This window comes from Furipterus horrens, unplaced genomic scaffold (assembly GCF_987537825.1).
Source record: "Furipterus horrens unplaced genomic scaffold, mFurHor1.1.pri manual_scaffold_13, whole genome shotgun sequence".
Classification (NCBI taxonomy): domain Eukaryota; kingdom Metazoa; phylum Chordata; class Mammalia; order Chiroptera; family Furipteridae; genus Furipterus; species Furipterus horrens.
In genome coordinates this window covers 46,464,116-46,491,972 of record NW_028327183.1, presented here as the reverse complement: position 1 = coordinate 46,491,972, position 27,857 = coordinate 46,464,116, and the positions used below count along the sequence as shown (strand labels likewise).

The 27,857-nt window shown below is 54.7% G+C and overlaps 2 protein-coding genes across 2 annotated transcripts in view; both read right to left on the bottom strand.

Annotated features, from left to right (window-relative positions):
- Nucleotides 1–787: 787 nt before the first annotated feature.
- On the bottom strand, nt 788–16,148 carry RSPH6A (radial spoke head 6 homolog A). The gene is made up of 6 exons (XM_090259844.1): nt 15,492–16,148; nt 12,839–13,076; nt 6,823–7,587; nt 5,874–6,018; nt 4,748–4,865; nt 788–1,084 (listed from the first exon to the last, which is right to left on the bottom strand). Exons 1-6 carry the CDS (start codon nt 16,124–16,126, stop codon nt 847–849), a joined length of 2,139 nt encoding a protein of 712 aa, XP_090115970.1. The 5' UTR covers nt 16,127–16,148; the 3' UTR covers nt 788–846.
- A 320-nt stretch (nt 16,149–16,468) lies between these two features.
- SYMPK (symplekin scaffold protein) overlaps nt 16,469–27,857 on the bottom strand; it is a 34,654-nt gene continuing 23,265 nt past the window's right edge. Inside the window, exons 17-27 of the mRNA XM_090261019.1 lie at nt 27,103–27,250; nt 26,027–26,187; nt 24,521–24,629; nt 24,105–24,205; nt 23,448–23,538; nt 22,331–22,432; nt 18,749–18,936; nt 17,656–17,832; nt 17,363–17,458; nt 16,809–17,138; nt 16,469–16,651 (exon numbers count right to left, since the gene is read on the bottom strand). Coding sequence (XP_090117145.1) covers nt 16,508–16,651; nt 16,809–17,138; nt 17,363–17,458; nt 17,656–17,832; nt 18,749–18,936; nt 22,331–22,432; nt 23,448–23,538; nt 24,105–24,205; nt 24,521–24,629; nt 26,027–26,187; nt 27,103–27,250 — 1,647 coding nt within the window. The 3' untranslated portion in view covers nt 16,469–16,507. The remainder of the gene's footprint in view (nt 16,652–16,808; nt 17,139–17,362; nt 17,459–17,655; nt 17,833–18,748; nt 18,937–22,330; nt 22,433–23,447; nt 23,539–24,104; nt 24,206–24,520; nt 24,630–26,026; nt 26,188–27,102; nt 27,251–27,857) is intronic.

The following is a 27,857-nucleotide window of genomic DNA, read 5'->3' as shown; positions in this document are numbered from 1 at the left end:
ATGAAACATGAATATCTGAGCTAAAAAATAGTTTCTCTTGATAAACAATTAAGACAATTTAAAAAATGAGGTCTGAGAAACTACCCCAGCGCATCACACTCTCTTGCTCTCCCGCCTTTGCACACACCGTTCCCTCTGCTTGGAATGCCCTTCCCCACTCTGCTCTTGACCCTTTGAGGGTCAACTCAGGGTCTCTGTCAGTCCTCTGGACTATCCCATCTTGGTTGTCATTGCTTGGGGATGCGTCTGTCTCCCCTGTAGAGTGTGAGCCCTGGGAAAGCACAGCTGAGGTTGCTTGGTCACCTCCAAGTCCCCAGCACAGCGCTGGCCTGACAAGAGGCATTATAATAGTTGTTTGATATCCAGAAGAATGAATAAATGAAACAGAAGGGAGAGACTACGTGGGGCAATGTTGGCGTTCCTAGCACAACCCAGTAACCCTGATGTGGAGGTCATGTTAACAACTGGTGAGTTGCCCTGGCTGATGTGGTTCAGTGGATTGAGTACTGGCCTGCAAACTGAAAGGTTCTGGATCAATTCCCTGTCAGGGCAGATCTCCAGTTGGGAGCATGCAAGAGGCAATCTATTGATGTTTCTCTCCGTCTTTCTCCCTCCCTTTCCCTCTCTCTAAAAATAAATAAATAAAATCTTAAAAACAAATTGGTGAGCAAATGAATAAGTGACAGGGCTGTAATGCCACGGAAACGTTTTATTTACAGCAGCTGCCTTTCTTTTCCATCCCTTCCCTCCAGGGGCAGAAAGCAAACCATCAGTGAAAAAACAGCCCTTTACTAAGTATAAGGAACAACCTGCTATCCACCTACTTGGGGGAGGGGGCTATGGGGCTCAGTCATCCTGGTCCTCCTCCTCATCCTCCTCCTCCTCCTCCTCCTCTTCCTTTGCAGCTGCCAGGGCCTGCTCCTGGGTAGCCTTGAGGGCCTGCTCCTCCTCCACGGTGGGGTCGCTTTTCTCCATGACCTCGGGGCCGCTGGAATACTCTTGCTGAATGGGGGCCGGCAGGGGCGGGTTGAAGTTCTCTGGACTGTACTTGTGGCCCCAGCCGATGTAGATGTTCTCAAACTTCCTGGAGAGGTGGTGAGACACTAAGAAATCCTCCCTGCGAGGCCCCGGCCTGGACTTTGGCTAAGCATGGGAGTCAGCACAGACATAGCGCGATGGGAAAGTTGTGTGTGGGAGGGTGAAGCGTGCCCATCAGGTTACTCTGCTCATGTGCTCCTGTAGTATTGACTGTGCACCTACTAAGTGCCAGGCCGTGGCCAGAGCTGCACTGTACAACAGCTACTGAGCACCTGAAACGGGGTTAGTGCCCCCCAAACACTGAATTTCTAATTTTACTTTATTTTCCAATTTCACTTGTGATTTCTTCTTTGACCCCTTGGTTATTTAGGAATATATTATTTAATCTCTACATGTCTGTGAATTTCCTTCTGTTACTGGTTTTTACAAAAGATTTTATTTATTTATTTTCAGAGAGATGGGGAGGGAGGGAGACAGAGAGGGAGAGAAACATCGACTGGTTGCCTTGTACGTCCCCAGCTGGGGACCTGGCCTGCAACCCGGGCATCTGACCAGAATCAAACCAGCAACCTCTTGGTTTAGCAGGCGGTGCTCAATCCACAGAGCCATACCAGCCAGGGCCTGTTACTGATTTCTAATTTCATTCTAGTGTGGTCATACAACTTCTTTTGTATGATCAATTCTTTTAAATTTATTAAGACTTGTTTTATGGCCTAGCATATGGTCTATCCTGAAGAATGTTCCATGTGTACTTGAGAAGAATATATATTCTGCTGTTGTCGGGCAGAGTGAACTTTATTTAATTTTAATTTAATTAAATTTAAGCAATAGCCCTGGCCGGGTAGCACAGTTGGTTAGAGCATCATCCCAATAGGCCAAGGTTGCAGGTTCAGTCCCCAGGAAGGGCACGCATAAGAATCAACCAATGAATGAATGCATAACCGAGTGGAATAACAAGTTCATGTTTCTCTCTCTCTCTCTGATCAATAAAAATTTAAAGAAAGAAATGGGAATTCTAGTTTTTGATTACTGCAGCGCCTCCAGTGGTAAATCAATCTGTTCAGAAAGTCTCAAATAATTCCCTTTTTATGGACATTTAGATTGCTGCAGTTTTTTACTATTGTAAAAACCAGCACTGGGAACATCCTTTTGCATGTATCCTTGTGCACTAAGCCATATATTTTCCACAAGATAAATTCCAAGAGGTAAAATTGGGAGTCATAATGTATATATACCCAGTGCTTTGAAACATGCATTGCCAAATCGTGCTCCTCAAAGTCCAAATTTACAGTCTCCATCACCAACATATGCCAAGGTTGCAGGTTCGACCCCTGGTCAGGGCACATATAAGAAGCAACCAACGAACACACCAATAAGTGGAACAACAAAGCAATGTCTCTCTCCCTCTCAAATCAATAAACAAAGTTTAAAAATTTAAACAATAAATCCAAGCCTCAATCAGTATTGAAAATGCCTAAGTATATATGAGTCTACTTTAGCAATTGTAAATGTCATGAAAGGTGAATACAGGTGAAGTATTTTTGATGAAAATTTAGATCCAAACTGAGATGTGCTGTAAATGTAAACTTCATGCCAGAGTCCAAAGACTTAGTATGAGAGGAGGTAACCTAGCTCGTTAGTAATTTTTACATTATTGATTTCATGTTGTAATAGCAATATTTTGGGTGTTTGGGGTTAAACAAAATATATTAAAGTGAATTTTGCCTGTTTACTTTTACTTTTCAAATATGGCTACTAGAATATAAAAGGACCTATGCGGCTTGTATTTTATTTATGTTGGGCAGCACCGGTCTGGACGTGGAGACCTAGCTAGCAGAGAACAAACTGACAAAAGTCCCTGCCCCGGTGCCTCCACTCTAGGAGGAGACTGATTAAGAAACAAAAACAGAATTAGTCGGGTCCCAGCCAGTTTCCCTCTCCCCAGAATTTTAACTCAAAAGGAAAGAGGCCTAAGTGGGAGACTAGACGGGGACCGAGAGCAGGGCGAGAAGCAGAGAGAAGTAGGGAGAGAAGGAGAGACAACAGGAAAAAGGGGGACAGAGAGAGTTTGCCACGGTTGCAATTTGGCTCTGACCTTGCTGTTCCCGAGAGAATAGTTGTCCTCCAGGTCTTCCCTGGAGTCTTCAAATACACGGCTTCCCCGGAAGCCCTGACCCCTGCCCACCCTGGTCCTTGTGGTCCAGCAACCAGCAGCCTCATCCAAAGGCTGAGCTTGCTAGGACGGCAGAATCTCGGGCTCCACCCCAGACCCATACAACCAGCACCTGTGCTCCAGTCAGCTCCCCCAGAGTCCTAGCACTCACAGCGTGGGAAGCGCTGGTCTAGAATGGCCTTCTGCCTATGCTCCTCCCCCCTTACTTCTTTTTCCCCCCAAAGAGTTCAGACCAAGGCTGCTTTTCTCAGGAACCCTTCCTTGATCCCCTCAAGACATGACAGACATGAGCTGTCATTGGTCCTTCCATTCTCCTTAGTGGCATTATCTTAGTTTGTTACAGGCTATTTGGGGGAGTGAGGGATGGGGAGAGGTTTATACAATTAATGCCTATGCTTCCCCTGCCCACTCCCAGCGCAGGACCCACATCTGCCTATTCAACAAAGGGCCTGGTACCCGGCATACAGCTGGCAAACAGTGACATTCAAGTCTTTTATAATGAAAAAAAAAAAAAAAAAAAAAAAAGGATAGATAAATGGATGGGTGCATGGATGGATGCATGAATGGATGAATGTTTGGGTGGTGGATGGGAGGGTGGATGGATGGGGAGGTAGGGGGTGAAGGATGGACAGGTGAGTGGAATTCCCAATTTGGATCTTTTGCTTTCAGGGGGATGTTGACAAATTAGGGAGTGGCCTGAAGGTGGCTGTTGGCAAAGGCAAGCGTGCCTCCTCCCTGTTTCTGGAGGAGAAAAAATAATTGCCAAATATATGGTTAAAGTGCCAAGATGATATGAAATCCCACCACTTTGACTATGAATCACAGTAGCCAAACAGAGCAGGTTTATCAGAGTAGAAAAGGAAAATCTATGAAAAATATCCGCGCCATCTGGTGGACAGAGCTGGTAAGTGCGCCCGCCCTGTAGCTGCAGACGGTGCCCTCTAGTGGTTGATCAGAAAGGCGCGGATGTGCCTTGGTGAGAGGGGCTGGGGGCCAGTAGAGTGTGTAACTTCTCGTGGGAAGATGCAACAGTGATTTCTGCCTGCAAATCTTTTGGGGCAACTGATGGCGGATCCTGCTGGGGAGGATTTTCTGGCCCACAGAGAGAAGACCCTTAAAATTGGAAGACCTGGCCAGGGGACCCAGGGAAGTAGTTAGCTCCCCCACAGAGAAGACTCTCTCCTGTCAGGGCCACCCCAAAGGGGATTCCTGAGTCCTGTCGGCTCTGTGACCCATACAGCAGAAAACCCTGGGCCAGGGGGCCAGAGAACCGGGTTTGAATCCTGCACATGCTGTGTTACTCTGGGTCAGTTTCTTCCCCTCTCTGATCCCCCATTCTCTTATCTCAGGGGATTACACTCTGGTCTGAGGTTTCTCATTTTAGGCCAAGTGGACCCCCGGGAGAAGAGTGATGGGCGCAGCCATGGGGGACTCCTGAAGGGGGGCGTCCCTCTCAATCTCTGCCCACCCTGCGGAGTTGCCCCAGCTGGCCTGTTGTAGGGGCTTCTTCTGTGGGGAGACTAGCAGAAGACCTACTTGCCAGTGGCGTAGGCGTAGGCCCCCAGCCAGAGATTAGAGCGCACGATGGCTACGGAGTACTGTGGGCAGAGGCTGCAGGACAGGCGGGCGGTCCAGGGTGGCATGTGCATGATTTCTGTGGTGGGGGGAAGGGGTGAAGAGCTTCAGAAAGGTCAGAGGCTCTACTGCAGGCTCCCCGCACCCTACCCAGCACCCTGGGCAGGAGGGTAGGGAGGAAGTAACAAGGGAAATTGAGGAGGGTCATGAAGGGAACTGTGGTGACTAATGGCCCTGGCTCTGAACCACCCTCTTGTTGTATGTCCCCCAGAAAGCCATGTCACCTGTCTGAGCCTCAGTGCCTGCACCCAGAAAGGGGGATACTAATCTCACTTCCCTTGCAGGGCAGCGGTGAGCCCTGGGCCTCAGGCAGGACAGCCGCTGTGATTCTCCCTGCTGCTGGCTATTGGTCTGCTCCAGGGGGCAGAGGGCAGGGCACAGACATGGGGCTCACAGAAATCAGGGTCAAAATAAAGGCTCTGTCCACTCACTCACTCTCAGCCTCTCCTTCCCGCTTCCTCCACAGGCCTGAGGTCCCAACCTCAGGATATACTTGTCCCTTCTTCCAAAACCCAGCTCAAGTCCTGCCTGTTCTGGCCAGGCCTTCCTAACTCCCTCTCTTTGCCCAAGCTCATGCTGGACTCAAAAGACTGCAACTTGTCCTGGCCAGGTAGCTCTGTTGGTCGGAGCGTTGCCCCCACACAGCAAGGTTGCAGGTTCAATCCCTGGTCAGGACACATCCATACAAGCATCGACCAATGAATGCATGAGTAAGTGGAACAACAAATCAATGTTTCTCTCTCTCTCTCTCTCTCTCTCCCCCCACCCCTCCTCTCTTCTCTCTCTCTCTTTAAGAAACAAAGGAGCATATTCCACCATGTGGGCACTGCCATGTGCAAGACGCAGCTCACAAGTTGGACACTTGCCCATATCCTCATGAGGAGGCACTGTCATCACGTGTTTTATAGGTGAGAGAACAACTGAGGCTCAGAGAGGTGGCCTGGCAATGTCTCTGGGCAGCCCTTTCCCGTCCCCCAACCCCACACCCCCTTCCGGGCTGGTGTTACAAGGTGAGGAGGACCATTACCTGCATCTTCCGAGAGCGGTGTCAGCAGCGGGGGCCCAATTTCCTGTTCTACCTCCTCCAGCCCCTCATCGGCCTTCTCTTCCTCCTCCCCCAGCTCCTCCTCCTCCTCCTTCTTCTGCAAAGGGTTCACCCAAGTGCAGCGGCCCTGGAGGTGGGGGGAAGGTCAGGCAGCAGCCCTGGGGGACAGAGGCCAGCCTGCACCCTGGGAGTAGGTGAAGGACCAGGAAGGACACTGGGGACTGTCCTTAGGGTCCCAGGTTATGGGTAGGAGGACAGAGTTAGTTTAGTCACACAGGTCTGAACAGAGAGCTGTTGCATTGAGGTGGGGGCTCTTGCCTCCTGCTGACTGTGTGGCCCCCATCTGTGCATCATTTGTTCATTTATCAGACATTGAATGAGCGCCTACTATACACAGGCATGTTTACTGAATGCATGAATGGATGAGTGAATGAATAAAAAGACCCTAGCACACAGCCAGTATTTCCTTGAATGAATAAATAAATGTGTATAAAATTCAGACACATAGGCATTCAATAACTGCAGGTCCACAACTCCAAACCTTGAAGAGCTTTGAAAGGCAAACGCTCTGAATGAGGAGAGGCCGCGCTGTTCTGCTGCAGAAACAACAGTTATACTCTTGAATGCGGCCTGTAGCCCCAGCCCTACCTGAAGTGTCGCAGACAGTATATGGGATACACACTGTCACATTTTTTAAATCTGAAAAATTCAGAACTCCAAGATGCATCTGGCCCCAAAGGATTCTGACAGGGGACCGGCAACCAACACCTTTGAACGGATGAGTGAGTGATCGAATGAATGAGGGATGGATGAACAAGGAAATGAATGGATGTTAAGCACAAGGGCTAGCCGACAGCAGATACTTGATGTTACGGGGGAGTCACCCCTGAGCCACCTGGTGGGGAGGGGAGGTTGGGGTCCCTGTCCTCACCTGTGGAAGGATGTGCTGTGCGTGGTGCACCCAGTTGGCCATAGAGTCCACCAGCTCAAGGATCGGGATGCCCTCAAAGTCGGGGTTCTCCTCGAACGAGTCGCGCCCCATGCCACCCTCCTCCTCCTCATCGCCCTCCTCCTCACTGAACTGGTAGAAGCCCAGAGGGCTGATGTGCGTGGCGGCCGAGATGCGTGCGATCTGGGCCCGCAGGTAGTTGGCCTCGTTGCCCGGGAAGGGTGGGTGGCTGATAATCGGTGCGTCCAGGTGGCCGGTGAAGAACTTCTTGATCTTGCGAGCCTGCGAGATCTGGGTGGGCGTGACCTGTGGCAGCCGTGTCCACGGCCGGCCCGGCTCGTTGCACACGAAATACAGGTACTTGTTGGTGCCCGAGCGGCTCTCCTCCTTGGGGATGACGGGCGGCGGCTTCCACGTCCGCTTGGGGATGGTGTCCACGACCTTCTCTTCATCCTCCTCGACCTCCTCCTCGCCATGCACGTCCATGGCCTCGCCCTCGACCTGCTCCTTCGCCTCCTCCTCCTCCGCCGCCTCCTCCTCGCCCTCCCGGAACTCCACCTCGGCCACCAGGTAGCTGCGGTGGAGCCCCAGGACTTTGCCCCAGAAGCGGCAGGTGTGGATGGGCTGCTGCTCCACCAGCTGCTTCAGGGCCAGGAGGATGCGGAAGCTCTCGTCCGAGCTCAGGCCCACGCCGGCCTGCTCGAAGTAGAAGGCCGACTCCATGATGTTAGGCACCGCCGTCACTGTCTGCGGAGGGAGGGTGGAGGGCAGAGGGCAGAGGGCTGAAGCCCGGCCCCCTAGCCTAACTCTTCCAGAGTGCAGAGAGCTAAACTGCTGGGTGACCCAGCTGCTCCTGCGGCCCTGCGGGCAGTTAGAAGCAGGGCAAGTCCCTGCAGAGGACATCACTGGATGGAAAAGGCAAAATCACACCGAGAGAAAACCCTTTGTTTCTTCCTCCTTTCCCCTTGGTCCTGCCTGGAGTGGGATGTGAGATCTGGAGGCAGGGCAGCTATCCTGGGTCCATGAGGCAGCCGACGGCTTACACGCTAATGGGGGCGGGGCTGAAAGGTGGAAACTGCTGGTCCCCAAACACAGCGCTGGGTGGCCTTCCCTCCCCATTCCTAGTCATGCTTTCTGTTACCTGCAACCAAACGCACCCTTCAGAGATACCCAAACCACACAGCAAATTAAGGGAAGAGGAAATAGGGGTGCTGGGGATAGTGATGGTAAGTCCTGCCCTCACTAGTTCCTCTTTCACTGTCTGCTTTGTTCAGTAGGAGAAGGGAGAAGGGGAGGGAGAGGAGGAGAGAGAGGCTAGAAAAGAAGTGAGAACAAGTAATTCAAGGGCTGAGACTAGACCACAGGGAGGTTTGGCTCAGCTACCACCATATCCATATGGCCACGGCTGTCCCAATACTTTTTCATTCAGTCAGTCCACAAATCTTTTTTTAAAAATTGATTTTAGAGAGAGAGAGGAAGGGAGGGAGGGAAGGAAGGAGGGAGGGAAAGAAGGAGGGAGAGAAGGAAGGAGGGAGGGAAGGAGGGAGGGAGGGAGGGAGAGAGAGAGAGAGATTGATTTGTTGTTTCACCTAACTTTGTCTTCATTGGTCGAGTCTTGTTTGAGTCCTGACCAGGGATTGAACCTGTGACCTTAGTGTATGGGGATGATTCTCTGACCAACTGAGTCACCAGGCCAGGACCCAGAAATTCAGTAGGTGCCCTGGCCAGGGTGGTTTGGTTGGTTGGGCATTGTCCCACAAACTGAAAGGTCGCTGGTTTGATTCCCAGTCAGGGCACATGCCTGGGTTTCAGGTTCGGTCCCCAGTTGGGGCGCATATAGGAGGCAGCCAATCAATATTTCTCTCCCTATCCTTCTTCCCTTTTTTCCCCTCTGCCTAAAATTAAAAATTAAAATTAAAAAAACAAATTCCAGTGGGTGCCAGCCCCAGGCTAGCGTAGGCACTGACGTGCGTCAGAGAACAAAACTGATGCAGTCCTTCCTCATGAGGTCAGCACGACCTGCCCTTGGCTTTGGCCAGCCTGACTGGGCCAGGGACACACACAGCCCGAGTTAGGGAGACCACATGTTCCCTCGCCAGAATTTGAAATCAGGATGAAGAGAAAGGGGGAATGCTAGGCAGAATAACGACCTCCCTAAGGAGTCCCTGCCCTAATCCTGAGTCCCGTGAACATGTGACCTTACATGGCAAGTGGGACTTGCACATGTGATTAAACTGAGGATCTTGAGATGGGGAGGTTATCCTAGGCGACCAGGGTTGGCCCCAGGATGTCACGAGGCAGGAGAGTCAGAGAAGATGTGAGGGCAGAAGCAGAGGTCAGAGTCAGAGATCTGAAGATGTCACTCTGCTGGCTTTGGAGACAGAGAAGGAAGGAATGCAGGCGGTCCCTAGAAATGGGAGAAGTCAGGGAAACAGATTCCCCGACAAGCCTCCATTAGGAAGGCAGCCCTTGATTTTAGCCTAGTGAAACCCAATTTCAACTTCCGACCTCCACAACTGTAAGATAATACATGAAGTTGTCTGCCCTGGCTGGGTAGATTAGTTGGTTAGTGCGTCATCCCAATGTGCCAAGGTTGCGGGTCTGATCCCCGTGGGTCAGGGCACATACTAGAAGCTACCAACGAATGCATAGATGGGTGAGACAAGAAATTGTTGTTTCCCTCTCTCTCTCAACTCCCCCTGCCCCACCCACTCCAAAAAAAGTTGTCTTTAGCCACTAAGTTTGTGGTGTTTCCTTCCAGCAGCAACAGGGCACTAAGCCAGGGGCCAACTTCTGCATGTCTCTGCACGTGAAACACGTAAATGTGTAATGTGCAGTGGCTGACTCTGTGCTGGACAGACGATGGAGGCCAGTTTGCAGAGAGAAAGAAAAAAACTCAGGGTCAGAGCTGGTTAGCTTGGGCCCAGCTATTCCTAAGGGTAAGTCCCCTGATTCTGGGAGATGCCTTATCATCTTTATGATAACTCCTACCCCTCCCCTTTATTTTAGCAAGCTCTCGTAGGTGTCTATTACCGCAATCCAAACAGTCATGGCTCATACATCCATTCATCTCTCTTAACTTAGCTGAAGGGAAAAGGCTTACTTGCAGTTCAGGAAAACATACAGCCCTGGCCAATGTGGCTCAGTTGGTTGGAGTGTTGTCCTGTAAACCAAAAGGCTGTGAGTTCGATTCCTGGCCAGGCACATAGCTAGGTTTCAGGTTTGGTCCCCAGTCGGGGGGCATACAAGAGGCAACCGATCGATGTTTCTACCTCACATGGATGTTTTTCTCCCTCTCTCTCTCTTCCTCTCTTTCCCTCTCTCTAAAGTCAATAAATATGCCCTTGTGTGAGAATTTAAAAACGAACAAACATGGAACAAAGACATACAAACCCCACTTAAAGTCAGGAGGGAAAAATCAGATCAAAGAGATAAGTTTCTCATTTAAAGACTGTAGACAGCTTCTGGAGACTCCAATGATCCCCACCAAGCCTTTGAAAGCTCAAGGTAATAAAACGTTTCCAGGTGAAGAACACATTTTCTTCAGCTCCTGTACATGGCCATCGGAGCCACTGGCCATTTTTCCGGCAGAAGGTCAAAATTCTAGTGCTAATAAAGCTCACTGTTACCTTTTGCTAGGCACAGTAAGCACTGTTTGCCTCTTGTTCCAAATGCACTGAAATCTTACTCAAGGTGGTACATAAATTACAAAAAGGCGCTGCCGTACTTTGTTAGGGCTGCTGTAGTCAGGCACCACAGACTGACGGCTTCCACAGCCGGAACGCACCGTCTCACAACTCTGGAGGCCAGAAGGGGGGCTCGAGCTGCCTGCCGGCAGGGCGGTTCCTTCAGAGGCCTGTGAGGATCTGTGCCCGGCCTCCCTCCCAGGCTCCGGTGGTTTGCTGGCAAGCTTTGGCGCTTCTTGTTTTGTGGCATCATTGCTTTGCCCTCTGCTTTCACGTTCGCCTGGTGTTTTCTGTGCGTGCGTGTGTTTGTGTGTGTGTGTGGCCAAAGTTAAGCTTTTGTAAGGCCACTAGTCATATTGGATTAGGGACCCACCTTCATCTCGTCATAACTCTGTCTGCAATGATCCTATTTCCAAATAACATCACAGTCTGAAGTACTGGGGGTTAGGGCGTCAACATATGAATTTGGTGGTGGTGGGGGGGACACAATTCAACCCATAACAGATGGTTAATGTGAAAATGAATGATGGTGCCTAAATTGTACTACTTGAGCCCTGGCTGGTGTGGCTTGGTGGATTGAGCGCTGGCCTGCAAACCAAAGGGTCACTGGTTCAATTCCCAGTCAGGGCACATGCCTGGGTTGCAGTCTAGGTCCCCAGTTAGGGGCGCATGAGAGGCAACCACACATGGATGTTTCTCTCACTCTCTTTATCCCTCCCTTCCCCTCTTTCTAAAAATAAGTAAATAAAATCTTTAAAAAATAAAATTATAAACGTGAAAATAGGAACTTTTCAAAACAGGCGCAGGGATGAGAGCCTTATGCTCCCAAATAGCCAGACCAGAGCTGACCACAGCAAGCAGGAAGCCACCCAGAGAGCAAGGGCACAGATTACAGAATACAGAGACAGTATAAATCAGTGGTAGAGGTGGCATTGCTAAGCAGGGGGCTATCATAGGAAATGAGAGGACGAGAGCCCTTCTTCCCATCAGACAGAAAAAAATAAATATAAATACCGAGTCACCGATTTCTGTGAGTCTCTTGCACAGACCACAAACTTCCACATTATTGCCCTTCTGCAGACCTCACATTAAGAACTGCGGCCCCGAATTCTAAGGGGGCGGAGTCTCCCACGGGATTAAATTTCAACGGGGCGGAGCTTCAGGAGATCTGAGTCCTAAGGGGGACTCAGGGGAAAAGCATTCTAAGGAGGCAGGGCCTTCAGGGACTTGCTTTAGATGGGGGTGTAACCTGGGGTGTGGGGAGGAAGGGTGCAGGTCTAAGGGGGTGGGGCCTCCCCAGGAAAGACTGTTTATCTGGAAACTTAAAAAACCATATTCTCAGATAAAACTGTCCTTCGTGCCTAAAACTTGTATTCCCACCTGCGCTCTGCTCACAAGGGCGCATTTCTTTGTCAGATTGTCACTGAGCCACCCCACTGTCGCCAGAATCCTGGAACCTCAGAAACGCAGAAGCGAGCACAGACCAAGGCATCTGCACATCCTGCAGAGTTTAACAGGGGCTTAGGAGGTCAAGATCCTGCCGTCCTGTCTCCAGCCCTTCCTAGCTTCTGCCCTCTGAGCTCAAGTCTTTTCTCTACAAAAAAGAATAACAAGTAGCGCTTGTCTTGCAGGGTTGTCTTAGGGCCGAAAGAAGCAACGCTCCTAACTTCTCAGGGGGCCTAAGGGGTGTCAGAATGAACATGAACAGAGAGTCCTCAGCAACTGTTTCTTGAACGAGTGAAAGAATATTTCAGGCGAATTTTAGGCCGTTGTCCAATTCTGGAATCTAGTAGAGTGCTAACGAGTCACGGTTGGAAGCAAGAGTTCTTAGCTGGTCTCACCTTACAAAAGGGGAAAATAAATTCCCGGGCCTGGGGAGCAACTCAGTGTTGAGAGACTCCAGGAGGCAGTGTTTCCCAGAAAAACGTGTACAAAGCTGTTATGCCCGGGAGGGCGGAGTGGTGGATGGCGGGAGAGACCAGCCTCCACCTCCACGTGGCAGCCGGAGTTAGCTTTCTACAGAGCAGAGCCGACCAGCCTTTCCTCTGCTTCAAGCCCTTCCACGGCGCCCCAGTGGCCTCTGGAGAAAGCCTACAACCCTTAGCCCGGCGTTGGAGGTTCTCCACGACAGGGTCCCGGCCCCCTCCGCCCAGCACACACAGTAGACTAGACTGAGATGGTCTGTGTTTCCAGGCCTCGCCCCGCGCTCCCTGCCTCCCAGGCCTCCGCGCAGCCTGCGCGCCCCCCCTCCTGGGCTACCGCTCCCCCGGGGCTACCGCTCCCCCGCCGCGCCTCCCCATGGGCTCACTCACCACCTCCTCCTCTATCTCCTGCTCGCCCTCGCTGCCACCGCCCGCCCTGACGAACAGCGCCTTCTGCCTCTCCGCCATCTCGTAGGTGGGCTGCATCTCCGGGTCATCCCGAAGCGTGTCCAGCTTGGGGTGGAACCACTCCGACTGCGTGGTGCGGTTCAGCGACTCCAGGATAGACAAGGGATCGTCGGGCCTCTGGTTCAGGATTTTGGTCAGCAGGTTCACTAGGTGCTCGTACCTGCCTTCCGGAGGAGTGGGAGGTGAGGGACGTCACTCACTCAGCTCACTGCCGTGTGCCTGGCCCTGTGCCTGGTGCTGGGGACACAGTAGAGAGGAGACAAAGGCCTCTGCCCTGGTGGAGCTGACATTCTGATGATGGGGACAGACGTTAACCCAATATACAAGATATATAGTGTCAGGGAGTAGTGATTTCCATAGTGACAATAAAGCAGGGAATGGGGTCTGCGAATGTCAGGGATAGGCTATGGCTTGCAATTTTCAATAGGGAGGCCAGGGAAGGAATCACCAACGTGACATTTAAGCTGAGCTCTGAATGTAGTGAGGGGGAAACCATGCAGACACTGGGGAAGACTGTTTCAGTCAGAGGGAACAAAGGGGCATAGACCCTGAGATAGTTTATGAGTTTAAGACAATCTTGAGACCAAAACGCAGGGAAACTAGGGGAAAGGGAAATAATTCCATGCTGATCTCATTTAGAAGTATGGATGTTGAAACCCTAAGGAGAATACTAGCAAATGGCATCCAGCAATTACTCAGAAGGATGACACACCATGATAAAACTGGGCTAATGACAAGGATGCAAGACTGGACTGATACTAGAAAAATAGAAAAAACTGTAATTCATCGTGTCAGTATATTAAAGGGGATATGTCAGATCACCTCAATACGTGGAGAGAAATTGTTTGATAAAATTCACTCTTTTGTGATCTTTAAAAACCTAGAAAACTAGGGCAATTTTTAAACAATCTTATACAGGGTAGCCACAAGTAACCTACAGCACACACCAAACATAATGGCAACAGACTATTTTCTGCTATGAGATTGGGAATGAGGATGCCTGCTTTCACAACTTCTATTCAATATTGCACTGGAGGCCTTAGCCAATGCAATCTGATATGAAAAATAAAAGTATTGAAAAGGAAAAAGCAAAACTGCCATGGTTTGCAGATGATATGACTGGGAATGGTGTGCAAAGGACCTGAGCTGAAGGTATGCCTGGCATGTTGGAGAAACACCATGGAAGTCAGTGTGGCTGGAGGAGTGAGGGAGAGGGCCTGTGGTAGGAGAGGAGGCCAGAGTGAAAACAGTATGGTAGTGCTTTCCATGCACCAAGTCAGGCACTATGTTGGGCACTTGAGAGCAATGGTGAATTCTCACCACAATCATATACCTGAAGAATAATTATAATCCTCACTCTCCAGATAAGGACACTAAGGCTTAGAAAAGTTGAAGTTCATGAGGTCACACAGTAGTTGGTAGCACAGTCAGGATTGCAAAGCCTGTGTCTAACCATCTGTGGCATGGAAACCCTTTAGCAACAGTCTTGGGTCTGGTGGAGGGCTATCATTGAATTGGGAAGGGTGAGGAGAGGTCAGAATTTGGCTTTTTAATAACAGTACTTTAAGCTCTAGAGGGCTGGGAACTGTTGAGGAAGTGCTAGTGGTGAGTTTTGACTAGATTCTAGGAGATGAAATTTGAAGGCCAGGCAGAGGCTGAATTACACAGGGCCTTGAAGGCTGTTGTGGGAGCATGGATCTTCTGAGGGCACTGGGGAACCACGACAGGTTCTGAACCTGGGAGGGATGGGATCATCTTTGTGCTTTAGCAAGATCTCCAACCTCATCTCGTCCCACTCTTGCTCCTCCTCCCTGGGTTCTCGTCACACCAGCTTCCTCGCTGTTCCTCAAACACAGCAAGCCTTAAAGCCTTCAAACTTACTGTCTTATACCTGGACCACACTTCCTCCAGTTATCTGCAAGGTGCTCTCCCTCACTGTCTTCAGGTCACTGATTAAGTGTCACCTCTTAAGAGAGGCCTTCCCTGACCTCACACTATTTAACATGCACTCCCTATACCCCTTACCTTGCCTTATCCTTTCACCTTACTTATCACTTTATCATTTATCATATTTATTGTCCATCCTCCCACTAGAATGTGAAGGGGGAGGGGTCAAGAGGTGTATTAGGACTGCAGCTAAGTGGCTTTGGCATGTGCCTTCCTCAAGTAGGACAGTTTAGTGGATAACAAGGCCACGGAAGCCACATCTTGGGCTGGAGTCCTGGCTCTGCCACATCCTAGCTGTGTTACTATCTTGTATACGGGACCTAATTTCTCTGTCTTAGCCTCCTCCGATGTAAAATAGGGACCGTAGATGTGCTAATCTCAGCTGGGAGAACTAGAGGTTAGTGTGTGAAGGGCTGGCACAACATCTGGTAAGTAAATGTCTTACTTTTTAGCTATTGTCAGCATTCATTCTGACTCCTAGTCTGAGTGAGACGGCTCAGAGCAGTTGCTAATACTCCTCGAGGGTCCACCCCTGCCTGAGGAGACCCTAGAACCCCAGACAGCGTCTGGGCTGGGACCGCTCCCTGTCTGGGTCCTGCCCCTCCCCCGTTCCGGAGCCCCCTCTCACAGGCTGAGGTCGCACTTGGCGCTGGTCTGCAGAAGGTAGGCCTTGGCGTTTTGAACGGCCAACTCTCGGGGCTCTGGCTCAGACACCTCCATATCCAAGGGCATGAAGCCCAGCTCAGAGGGCAAGAACTGGAGGGCAGGGTCATCGCTCGGGTAGGTGCCGTCGCTGAACTGCGGGTCTTCTCTCTGGTACATGTTGAACTGGCCCAGGAAGTCGGGCCGGGGATCCTGGTAGGCTGACTCCAGCTGCTGGAAGAGGGTGCCTTGGCCCTGCCGTAGCTGCTGCAGCATTAGGCTGGCATTGTGGGAGGCCTGGATCCTATCTTCATCCAGGTAAGTTTGCCGCTGGAAATCCGAGGGAAAACCTGTATTCGCCGACGGGTACTGTACGCCACCCTGGGACATCGCCGAGTTGTCATATTGGCTCAAGCTGGCCCCTTGTGACCACCCCTGGACGTTGGTCTCGCTCCCAGGCAGCTCCTGAATGCTCCCCAGGGCCCGAGCGTCAAGCGCCACCTGCTGCACCTCCTGGGACAGAGAATGCTCCCGACTGTGCCCCCGGTCAGAGACCTGGGAACTTCTCCCCCTCGAGGACTGCTGGTAAGGCGGCTCGGGGTCGGACGGTGGGTCCCCCATAGTCCAAGAGCGGCCGCAGACTTCTCGGAGGGAGGCTTGCAAACAGGCAGCCCAGGTGCCCGCCCACACACGCCCAGTAGCCACTAGGCCAGCCCGCCCGTTTCTAAGGAGGGCGGGGCGGGCCGTTACCAGGGGAGGACACGCGCGCAGGGGCCAAAGGGCTGGCTTCTGCGCACGCGCAGCCCCAGGCCCCGGCGCGGCCAGTTGTCCGCTGGCTTTTCGGCGCGCTCACCTGGTGCCGCGCAGTCCCCTGGCTGACACCTGCCGAGATGAGACTACACCCACACCTCAGACCTGTTTTTGTTTTTTTAATTTTTTCTCAAAGGCAAAGCCCCGCCCCGCCCTCCCCCTACCTCCACTTCCCTTCCCCACCAATTCCCGTCAGCTGTTGCCCTTGGTCTCGGGCTCCCCGGCTTCCTCCGCGACGGCGGCGGGGCTGGGAGTCTTCGCGGGGTCTTCTCCAGCAGGGGTGAGGGTCTGGGGGCTCCTCTCCTCCTTTGACGTCAACCCCCCCGCCACTGCCTCCTGGTGACAGAGACGGAGCCGGTCAAAGACAGGTGGTCTCAGCTCCAAGCTTGTTTGGGCTGTACCCGCCCCGTCACCCCGGTGGGGGCACCCGACACACACACTGCACCCCGGAGCCCGGTACTGTTCTTTGCTGCTCTGAGGCCGTCATCCCTACCTTCGGTGGGGGCGCCTCGAGACTAGAGTCCAGCAGAGCAGCCTCGGTCAGCCCCGAGTCCTCATCCACGCTGATGAAGATGGCGGGGGTCTCACACTCAGGCCCCTCCTCCCGGAAATCCATGGCCTCCTCCGGCTGGGCAGGCCCCGGCCTGGCAGAGGAAGAGGACGAAGAGGAAGAGGCGGGGGCTCCCACGCCCCCAGGCTTCAGCTTCTGTTCCTCCTCCAGCTGCCGCTTTAAGGCCTTCTCCTGGGCCAGCCGCAGGCCGATGAGGTCCTGAGTGGGTCGCGGTGCGGGGGCCGGCGCCAGCGCCAGGGGCTCCAGGTCATCCTGGGGGTGGGGAGGGGCACACAGACGCTCAGGGGTGGGTGGGGGTTAGGACCCAGGCTGCACTCAGGGGACGCTGGGAAAGAAGAGACCGGAGCCACCTGAGGCAGGACGGGCCCTGGGAGAAAGGGGCAAGTGTCCTCCCGCCCCACCCTCCTTTCAGCAACAGCCCCCTGAAGAGACAGATGGCGAGGCCGGGTACAGGGACGGGGGCTGCAGACCCTCACCTCTTCCAGAGGCCCTGCAGGAGCTTCCTTGGCCTCCGGCTCCTGCTTGCCACTGGCCTCCAGGATGGTCATGATGGAGTTGGGGATGTGTGCTTGCTAGGAGGAGAGCAGGATGGGGGTGCTCCTGGGAGCTCTAACCCAGAGACTCCTGGACACCCCAGATCCCTGGTAGGTCCCCGACCGTCCAGAACCCTTTACATTCTGTGATACTGCAGGGCTCCCCTCTGCCCACCCCCATCCAGCCCTCCCCAGGACAGGACCCACGGGGCCACCCACCCCACACCTTGGGGTACCTGATGGGGGGTGAAGGAGCGGACATGGGCCAGCAGGGGCTCCCGGAGCTCTGGGCACTTGTCAAAGACAGCGCCCAGCTGCTGGGGTGGCAGCTGCAGGATGACCTGGAAGCTCTGGGGCTTGGTGCGCTGGCAGCACTTGATGAAGCCCTCCCATACCTTGGGGTACTTCCACACCTGGATGGGGCAGGGAGGGAGCGGACATAAGGGGGCACACAAGCGGCAACCCTGGAGACGGGGAGGACCTTGCCAAGATGAGGCTTTGCTGGGGCTCAGATCCCCACCATCTAGCAGATTCCTCTGGGCTACACAGCCCTGACCTTCCTTCCGAGGACCTTCTCACTTTCTCTTCCAGATACCAAGCAGCTGGGACATGAGGCCAGCTTGGGGAGAAGAAAACTGACAGTGGCCCTTTCACCTTGGTGTCCCTGGGCCGGGCCCAGGATGTGTTGTGAGCATTGTCTCATTTCATTCTCACAGCAGCCTCCAGGGGGCGCCATTTGCCCTGCTAAACAAACGAGTCCCAGGGAGATAGACTTGTCCAAGGTCTCGCAAGGAACTAGGGGCAAAACCAAGATTTGACCGCTGGTCGATGTGAATCTGAATTTAACTTCTAAGCCAGATGTTGCAAAGTGGCAACCTGTGGGCTGAATCCAGTCTGAGGACTCGTGGGTGAGGTTCATTGTTTGCTTTGTCATGGTATCCGTAAAAACGTAGATTTCTACCCTCTTGGAAACCAATCCCCTTTCGGCTCTAGGATGCTTCCTGCCTGCATGCACAGCGGTGGGGGGCAAGGGGCATCCGTGCCTCTCCTGGGATGTGCACCCCTGAAGTCTACTGCCTGCTCCTGCCACCTAACTGCCCCCACTCATCATGTCACCACCTTGTGGCTGAATCATGACCCCTGGAGCGCTGTTTGGTCTCTGCCAGGGGCAGAGCAAAGGGGCTGACCAGTCTGTTGCAGCTTGCTCTCCTCATCCTGGCTCCCTCTAGGGGTGGGAGGCAAAGCCGGGGGTTCTACCTCCAATCTATCTTCAGTGTCCTGTTGCAGTCAGTCCACTGCCCAGGGACTGGATGGTCGGGGGCAGGTTACCTGCTTCATGATGAGGCGGGACAGGATGTTCATGACGAAGCCCCCCAGGCGGGGGTACATGGTCAGGGACTGGATGACGGTCCTCATGAGCAGCATGGGCAGGGGACTCTGCTCCATCAGCTGCTGCATCACCACGGCCAGCACCTCCGACGTGTACACGTTCCGCTCCGCAAAGCACAGGTTGGTGGCTGCGAGGAGGCGGAAAGTGGGCCTGTCCTCTTTGCCCAGCTGCCCCCGGGACGTGGGAGCCCACCACCCTGAGCCTCAGTCCCATTTTCTGCCTGTGTACATGAGACCAGACGCAGCCCGGACTTGCTGAAGGTCCGGGCACAACAGATGATTTCCCCCACCCAGCAGGTCTCTTTCTGAGGGGGGAGTGGCCTGGTCCTTGGAAAGCCTGGTGGCTTGGTCCAAGGGAAAAGACAGCCAGCTCCTGGAAGCCCCACACTGAACACAGCGCAGACTGGCCCTTTCTCTTTGGGGACAACCCATGGAAGGACTGAAGCAGAAGACACATTGCCAACCTTTGGGGACCCATCCTGGTGTGACTTGGGCAGCATGGCACCTTGGCACCCCCACGCCTACTAGATAGGGAAGGCAGCTTTGAATTCAATAGCCCCTGCCCTTCCCAACAGTGGACAAGAGTGAGGGCCACCCACCAGCAGGTTGGCCAAGGGACTGCCTACTCCCAATCCTGACCAGGGCTGAAGGCTTGTGCTACTGCTGGGGGACACCAGGCCTAGGGTATGTGGGGACACAATCCATAGTGTGGTAAGGAAGCGAGGGGGGAGAGGAGGAAGCCCGGGCACACGACAAGCTCCCCAGCCCAGCAAGGGCCCAAGGAGGGCCGGCACAAGCACCTGCAAGGCCTTGGGGTCTGTGCCCTCAGGAGTGGGCTGTGGTACCCCAAAATGAGGATAGGCGGTGCTCCAATCCACTGTGCTAATGGGCACACCCCACGAACTGCCTCTGACCGCCCTCTTCCCCAAACATCACTGGTCATGTGAGTCTGTCAACCAGGAAGTCTTTATTGAGCCAGAAGAAAGGTCCCCAATCCTTGAGAGGCTAATGGAGAACAGGGGTGGGCTCCCATAGGGAAAAGGGGGAGGATGAAGGCATTGCAGGTAGATAGGCAGGGAGGAGGCTTTGCAAGGGACAGAGTGGGGATCTAGGCCAACGGTGCAGGAGAGTGTAGGTGAGGAAAATGCCAAAGAGGACCCGCCAGTCACTGAGGACACTCTTCCTCCCCTCCTCACTTCCAGGTAGTCCCTGGCTCCTACTGTTCTGCCTAACAGCCTCTCTCCCCTCCCCCTCAGCTCTGCCCCAGCCTCCTCTTGGGCCTCCCACTCAGCCCTCTAACCCACCCTCCACACAGCATATTGAAGGGTCTCTGGGAAGCTCATGATGACCCTGCACCTCCCAGAGGCCCTCAAGAGATCAAGTCCAATCTACCACTGTGGTCACACTACAAGGAGACCTACAAACCATGCAAGTGTAATCTCTTGGTCTCTGCAAATGTTCTTCCTGTCTCTGGGATTGTCTTCTCTTCTGCCTCACCCTTGTCACTGTGGTCTCAGTTCAGGTGTCTCCTCCTCCAGGAAGCCCTCCCTGATGTCCACCACTAGGGAGGGTTGGGTGGCCCCTCTGGGCTCCCCCTTCCCAACCTGGCTTACTGAGTTGTTAGTCTGAGGAAGGGCAGGGAGAGAGCTGTCTCTCCCTGCTGCGTCCCTAGCCCAGCCCAGCACAGGGCTGACCTGCTGGACTAGAGGGTTCATTTAGTTATAGGAAAAACTCACCAGAGAAAGCGTAGTTTAAAGGGGGGACTAAGTGACAGGAGTGACTACTGATACTGTTGGCTACTGCGGGATTCCAACAGTGCACAACACAGGACCAGATTTTGGATCCGGAGCTTACAGTCAAGTGGAGTTACAAGTACCTCAGCAGAGAACCGTGTTCTGGGAACTGCCTGGATTGGGTTCTGGGGACCAAGAGCTGGTTGGGAGAGCTGTTGGAGGCCTGCTGGAAGCCCAGTAGTGTGGAGCCTGTGTGTGGGCCAGGGATTGTAGGAGCACCCAGGTAGGGCTCCCAAGGCCAGGCCTGGCCCACATTCCCAGGGGCCTGGCTCCCGGCTGCCTGCGTCACCTGCAGCAAGTCCCTTTTCCTCCATGGGCCTGGCTTCCTCCAGGTAAGAGGCACTAAATCTGGGTCCATGAGTGGGCTTAGTAGGATGGTGGGGTCTGTGAATCCTCCCAAATTTTATGCAAAACTGTGTGAGCTTATCGTTGTTGGGAATGTGCCCGTATGTTCCCTGAGATCGTCCAAGGAGCCAGGGAGTGTAAAAAGGCAGCCCTAGACTCCAAGCCTCCAGACCCTTTTGTGAGGGGCTGAATCCAGCCTGAGGGCTTGTGGACAAGGTCTGTTTCATCATGTTTCATCATTGTGTACCTAAAAACCCAAACTTCTAGCTTCTCTTAAAAACCAGATCACCTTTCAGCTCTAGGATGCATCCTGCCTGGGGGGAAAGGGGCAGCCTCTAGAGGCCTTAGTTCTTCCTTACTTCCAGTGCAGGCTTTAAATTTTCATAAACTCTCTTGACCTAAAAGTTTCAGAGAGAACTTGCTGGACAAGGCCAAGTACTAAGTCACTGTAGAAGTTCTTTCAGGCTAAACATGAAACTAAAGTGTCAAGGCAGGGAGCCCCCAACCCCCCTTAAAGGAGACAGGAGGAATCAAAGGACAGTTAGTTGTCTGCTGACTAGTGAGAGACAGTAAGGGCGCCTGCCTCCACCTCCGTGGGAAAGCATGGCTTCAGACCAGAAACTGACCAGAAACCTCCTTCAGGGAGGGTGTAGAGTGGAATGCTGAGAGATAAGGGAGGCTTCCCAAGAGCGGAACCAGCAAGACGAGTAGGACCGGTAGGACTGGAAGGACCGGGATTTCAGCTGGGGCCTAGGACTTGAAATGTGTCTTCCCCTCCACCCTTAGGCTCTGTGTGGCCCCGAGCAAGTGACTTAACCTTTCTGGAACCTCCATTCCCTCATCTACAAGATGGAGGTCTGCCCGCTCACTGGGTAGCGGGGCTGCGGATCAGCAGGCAGGTGTGGAAGGCTCTTAGGAGGAGGGCCTGGCTCAGGCTAAGTGCTCAGTGGGTAGTGACAGCAGCTGTCATGGAACCGCTGACTGTGGCGAGCCTGTCAGTCTGTCACCAGTATCCCCCCACCCCATGGTCTCCTGTCCCAGCTGGAGCCCGGGATGGACTGCATCTCTTCCTGGTCCAGCCTGGGCACTGGTGCCCTCTTGCCCCGCCCACCACACACTAGGCTGTGGGCGCTGCTTCCTTTGCTCCTGGGGCTGAGGAGGGAAGGGCTCCCCAACTTTCTTGAGGACAAGTCTGCCAGCACACAGACTGGGCACCATTTTCTTAGAGGAAAGGAGGAGGGCGGGTGGGTGTCGGAGCTCTGTGTCAGGGCCGTAGGTGGCACACTGCCAGCTTGGCAGATTCCGGCGGGAGCATGTGGGGGCAGAGGTTCTTCCTGGGTCTGCAGAGCCAGGCCACTTAAGGGAGGATGGGGGGGTGCCTCACCTTTGATGATGGACTTCATGTCGCATTTCGCTGCGTCAATGTTGTGTAATGCAATCAGCAGCTCTCCAGGGTTCAGGGGGGACAAGGCCGAGTTCCCTTCACCTACAGTGGGGGGTGGGGGTGGGGGAGGAGACAGCATGGAAGCCTAAGAGATGCGCGAGTCCTTCAGATTGGGGGAGCAATGAAGACCAGGCGCCCTCTGCTTCAATGGGACTGGGGGACAAAGGGCTAAAGCAGGGGAAGAGAGACTGAGAACACAGAGGGGCTGAGTGAGGTAGCAGCCCGGGAGCCACCCCTCCAGGAAGCCTTCCCTCGCTGCGAGAGGCCTCCCCTCTCTCCCGCCCCCTCGCTGGGCAGCCTCTGACTGGTGTGGCGGTTCCTCTCCCTCCTCACTGAAGGCAGGGCCGGGATGAGCTCACGGGGTCCCCAGCACAGCACAGCCACATCTGGGCATTTGCTGGACAGGTCCAGCTGGGGCAGGCAGTGGCCCCGCAGCAGCACTCAGACTGAACTCGCCGTGCTGGCGGCTGGGGGAGGCGGCACGCTGCACATGCCATTTTGGGGTCCCGGACACCCCTGTGTGTGCCTGTGTGTGTTTTAAATTACCAAATTGTGTGGAACAGCCTCCAACAACCCTAGCTTCAGCCACTGGGGTAGTTTTTCTAAGTTCAAACTTTGGTGTGTTTTTTTTTGACCATGATAAACAAAATGCCCCTCACCCATAGCTTGAGGGGTTCAGGCAGGAGTACCTGAGGGAGGCTGAGAACAGTCAGGTCCTAGAAGGGAAGACACTATTCTAGAGAAGCAGACCCCAGCTCCCCAATTTTGCTCCCAATGTGGATGAAACCATCATCCACATGACACAGGAGGGTGGCTTGGGAATTCTGGGGTAAATATTTAGACACTGCTGAGCCTGGATCATAGCCTGGGGAGACGGATGAGCCCCTTCCTCCCTGAAGGTGGCATCCTAGACTCCCGCAGCATCCCATACATCACTTCCGGGCCCCCTTCCTCCTGCCTGACCACCTGGGGGGCCTCCTAGAGGAGCCGAGGCCCAGGGAGGGGACCTGAGGGCCAGGGCTGAGCCGGCCCCGGGGGGAGGGGCCGCATTACCTACCGTGCTGGGTGCCCAGCAGGCGGTTGAAGACCTCTTTCACCACAATGGGGTTGAGTTTGATGAGCTTGGGCAGGGCCTGGATCACCTCCTTCTACAGGGAGAGGGGGAGGGGGAGGGGGCAGGGGAGGCAGGTCAGACAAGCTGCCCGATCTGCTCACCAGGGAAGAGGGGGGCTCGCTGAGCCCCTGTGATACTTTCCTCCTCTCACTCCCTCTGGTCCCCAGGGCTGAGCTCTCCCTAGTTCACTGGGCTCACTCCACATATAGCTGAGCCCACGCCATGCACACGCCCCCCGGGCCAGCTGACAGGCTCCTCCAGCAAATGGAGTTTTATCCTCACTCCCATCTTTATAAACAAGGAGATGGAGGCTCTCTAAGATCCAACAGTCCATTAGAAACAAGGTCGGGGGGCCGGGAGAGGCTTCCTATGAGCTGGGCACACAGCTGCCTCTGTGGCTTCATTTAGGCCTCAGGATGGGGGGAAAGCAAGGCCCAGAGCGGGAGTGGCTTGCGTGAGGTCACAGATGAGGCCAAGCAGAGCTGAGATTGATCCCTGGTCTGACAAGCCCCAGAACGTGTTCACAGAGCTTCTGACATGGGTCCCCACCCGCCACATCCTCGCTAGTGGGGACAGCTGGGCACCTGGCTCCATCCATACCTTCTCCAGCCCATTGAGCACAGGGATGAGGAAGCGGACGTCTGGCAGCCGCTTGTGGTAGAGATCACGAACCCGCTTCACCAGCTCCGGGGAGGGCGGGACTGTGGGCAGAATGTGGAGGCCCGGGTGTTGGGGGTGCAGGGGGGAGGGTGGGCACGGAGGCGGGGAGAGATGGCGGTGGGTGCGTGGGAGAGGGGAGGATCGACTTCATTTCAGAGCAGGAATCCTTGGCCCTGGTTTCTCAGATGCACGTAGCCACACACTGTTCTAGATGGAGGAACTGAGGACCAAGGATGCAGACAGAGGAGGCCCAACCCTCGGGGACCCAACAGCTCTGATGCCCAGGTCCTGGGAAGGGGAAGAGTGGAAGGCCTGGGTGCAGGAGGAGGATGACAGGCTGGGGTCCCAGGGGGCACCTTTATCTGTAAGGCTGTGCAGGCATCTTGTGACCAGTGTCTCCGCCCCTTTGGGACAGTTTTCCACCAGGAGCAGCAGCTCTGGAGAGTTCATGCCCATTCCTCGGATCTAGAGGTAGAGAGAGGGACGACAGGGAAGGCCTGAGGGCGGTGCTGGGCTGCATGGGGAGGACTAAGGGGCCCAAGTGTCAAGGACAGGGTGCTGGGGGGGGGGGGCGGTGCTGGGACTCGGATAAGAACTGGTGACAGATCTTAAAAAGTTCTCATCACTAGAAAATTAGATGTTAACTAAACTTATTGCTGTAACCATTTTGCAATATACACACATATTAAATCATGATGTTGTACACCTTAAACTAGCACAATGTTGTATGTCAATTTCATCACAATAAAATGGGAAAAAAAGCTGGTGGCAGACTTCAGAGAATGGAGACATCTGGGGAAGGTGGCAAAGGGGAGGGGCAGAGGAATCCAGGTCTCTCGCACCCAGTCTCGCACGGATGCACCTGTTGCAGCTTTCAAGCCTTCGCCAGCACCAGCCTCCTTCAGGGCAGGCTGTGTCTTTCCTGTTGCCGCTGCCTAACCTGAACCTTACAGGTCTTGGTGAAGGCTTTTCTGGCTTCCAAGGGCTTCAGGACCCCTGCCCACCCGCTTCCGTGGCTGCCAGGGCCCCAGCCTGACCACTTGTCCAGAGCAGGGCATGGCCCACCGCTGCCTCTGCAGCTGCCTCTGTGGGCACCCAGCACGGAGCGGAGGGCCGGGCTCCGAGGGTGACCCCTTGCTCTGCCCCACAGACACTTACAATCATGTGTGGAACCAACAAGTCTTTGTCTTTGAGGAGCTCACAGCCCGGGGGGCTCACCTTCCGGATGGGGAGGGGAGAAGCGTCTGCGTCCCCCTCACGACGAGCCTATTGGCCCCGTTACAGGGAAGGGCACAGCTGCTTCTGGGTAGCAGGTATGTGGGAACTTAAGACACCATACTTTCCTTTTGATTATGTTGGAAATTTTCCATAATCAAAAAAATGACAGGGGCAGAGATATAAAGAAAGTGGTTTCAAAGCCAGCTGCAACAGCAGGACAGACATTCTGGATTACAGGTGCTAGGTGGCAACTGAGTCGCTTCTTGGGTGGGTGACCCTGTGGCTCCAGAGGCCGAGGAGGGCCCGCTCCTAACTGATACCAGTGACACAGAGGCTTACACAGAATCCCTACGACGAGCTCGGGGGACATTTTTATGGAAAGGGTGCAAGTTTGCACAGGGAGGAAGTGAGAGGCAGACTGGAACCCCGGTCTGTCCGACTCCAGGTCTTAACTGTGGGGCCTCCCTGTTGCCTCCTCGTGAGCCAACAGCCGCGCAGGCGACCCACGAACCAAGGGCAGCTCGCCGGGGTGACAACCCTCAGCGCTGGGCTCACACAGAGGTGAAGACGCCCAGGGAGGGGCTGGGGTTGGCGACTCAGCCCTGCCCATGGCAGGCAGGGCCTGGTGAGCTCCGGGGCCTCACCGGCTGCTCGATGACCCTCAGCACCGTCCGCTTGATGTCGGCGATGGCCTCAGTGTACACAGCTGCCAGTTCGTGGATCAGCTTGTGGTTCTGAGGCAGGAGGGCCAGGTAGAGGTACAGGCACTGCTTTACCGTCTCATCAGTCCAGGGCGCGGCCACCTCTGACAGGGCAGGGGACGGGATCAGGCTGGCCCCACTCCCCTCCCAACCGCTTCCCACCCCTGGTGGCTGTCCCTTCTTGGGGACCAGTCACAGAAGGGAGCCAGGCCTGGAAGCAAACTGTCCTAGAGCAGGAAGCCAGTCATCAGGGAATCCGGGTAGGACCAGGAGCCTCTGCACTGAATTCACGCCTCATCTCCTCTGACCACTGGCCACAGGGCAGCCAGAGGCCTCTCCAAAGTGCAGTTCTGACCCTGCCCGTCCTGCTCAGAGCTGCCATGACCACCCCCTGCCCTCGGGATAAACCCCCAGCTCAACCTGCTCTGCCTGCCAGGCCCTGCTGGTGCAGCCCCTGCCCCGGAGCTCTGGTCACACCCTACTTCTGACAGTCCCCTCACTTTGGAGCCTCTGCACATGCTGCTCCTTTGTCCAGAACGCAGCTGCCCAGCTCGTCTTCCTGTACCCCTCCCTTCCGGGTCTCGCGTGGGCAGCACCCGGCTGGGCCAGGGCTCCCGCGCTCCCAGGGGGCACTGTGCTCCCTCCATGGCCTGAGCCATCCAAGCTAATGGTCCATCTTCATGGGGCCTGGGTCTCCCCACCTATAATTCTGGGGGAAGAAGACTGCAGGTCCTGCGAGCCCTTCCTGGAGCCCCATCCTCGGCTAGCTCTCCCCCTACTGCCCCTACCTCCAGGACACTCTCCCAGACCCTCAGGCTGGGTCAGGCGCCCCTCTGGGCTCCCGAAGCCCCTCAGTTTCACCGTCCTGGGCCTGCTGGTCCCGGTTATTCCTATCTGGCCGTAGGCTTCCCCAGTGGGCTAGGCAGGCTCAGCTTTGACCCAGATCTGTTCCCAGGGCCCAGCCCAGAGCCCTGGACATGGCACGCGCCCAACACGCGGCTGATGAGTCTGCACCAAACCTGTGTCCTTGTCGGCCCCGAACAGCACCGACGGTGGGTTGGGGTGGACCAAGAGCTGCAGGTAGTTGAGGGCGAATTTCTCCACGTACTCGCGCAGCTGTTCTTTCTCATACATGCGCTTGATGAAGAGCAGGGCCTGGGAACGCACCTGGGGAGAGCGACGGCCAGATGGTGGAGGGGACGCGGCTGCTCTGAGCTGGGCCTCACCAAGTTTGAGGGGGCCAGGCCTGGCTGTCACCTGCGCCCAAGGCTGGGCACCCCCGTGTCACCTCACTGCCAGCCTGCTCAGCCCCACCTCCCATCACTTCCTGCCTTGCTTGCTGCACTCCCACCGGACAAAAGCAGCGGCATTCCCAGGGCCCTGACACCAGGCACAGACGCTCCCACCACTGGGAATGCTGGGCACTCGCTGTACCCTGTTCCCCTCAGACATGTCCTGCGGGGAGTCACGAGGGCAGACAAGGGCTGGTCTTGGACACTGCTCTGTCCCCAATAGCACCACAGGGCCGATCTGTCGATTCAATGGCCACGTGACACCAGGAAAGGAGCTGGGGAGAGGCTGCAGCAGGGATGGGTGCAGGGCCCTCTCCATCACACGCGCGCACACACACAGTGTTCCCTCTGCCTGGAGCACATGCCTCCTCCTCCAGAAGCCTTCCTTAAAACCACCTGCCCCCAGCCCTCCACCTCGCGGGCCTGGGCTCCCAGCCGTGCCCTCACTGCCTGCAGACAGCTCACGCTGCTCCTCTGCTGGT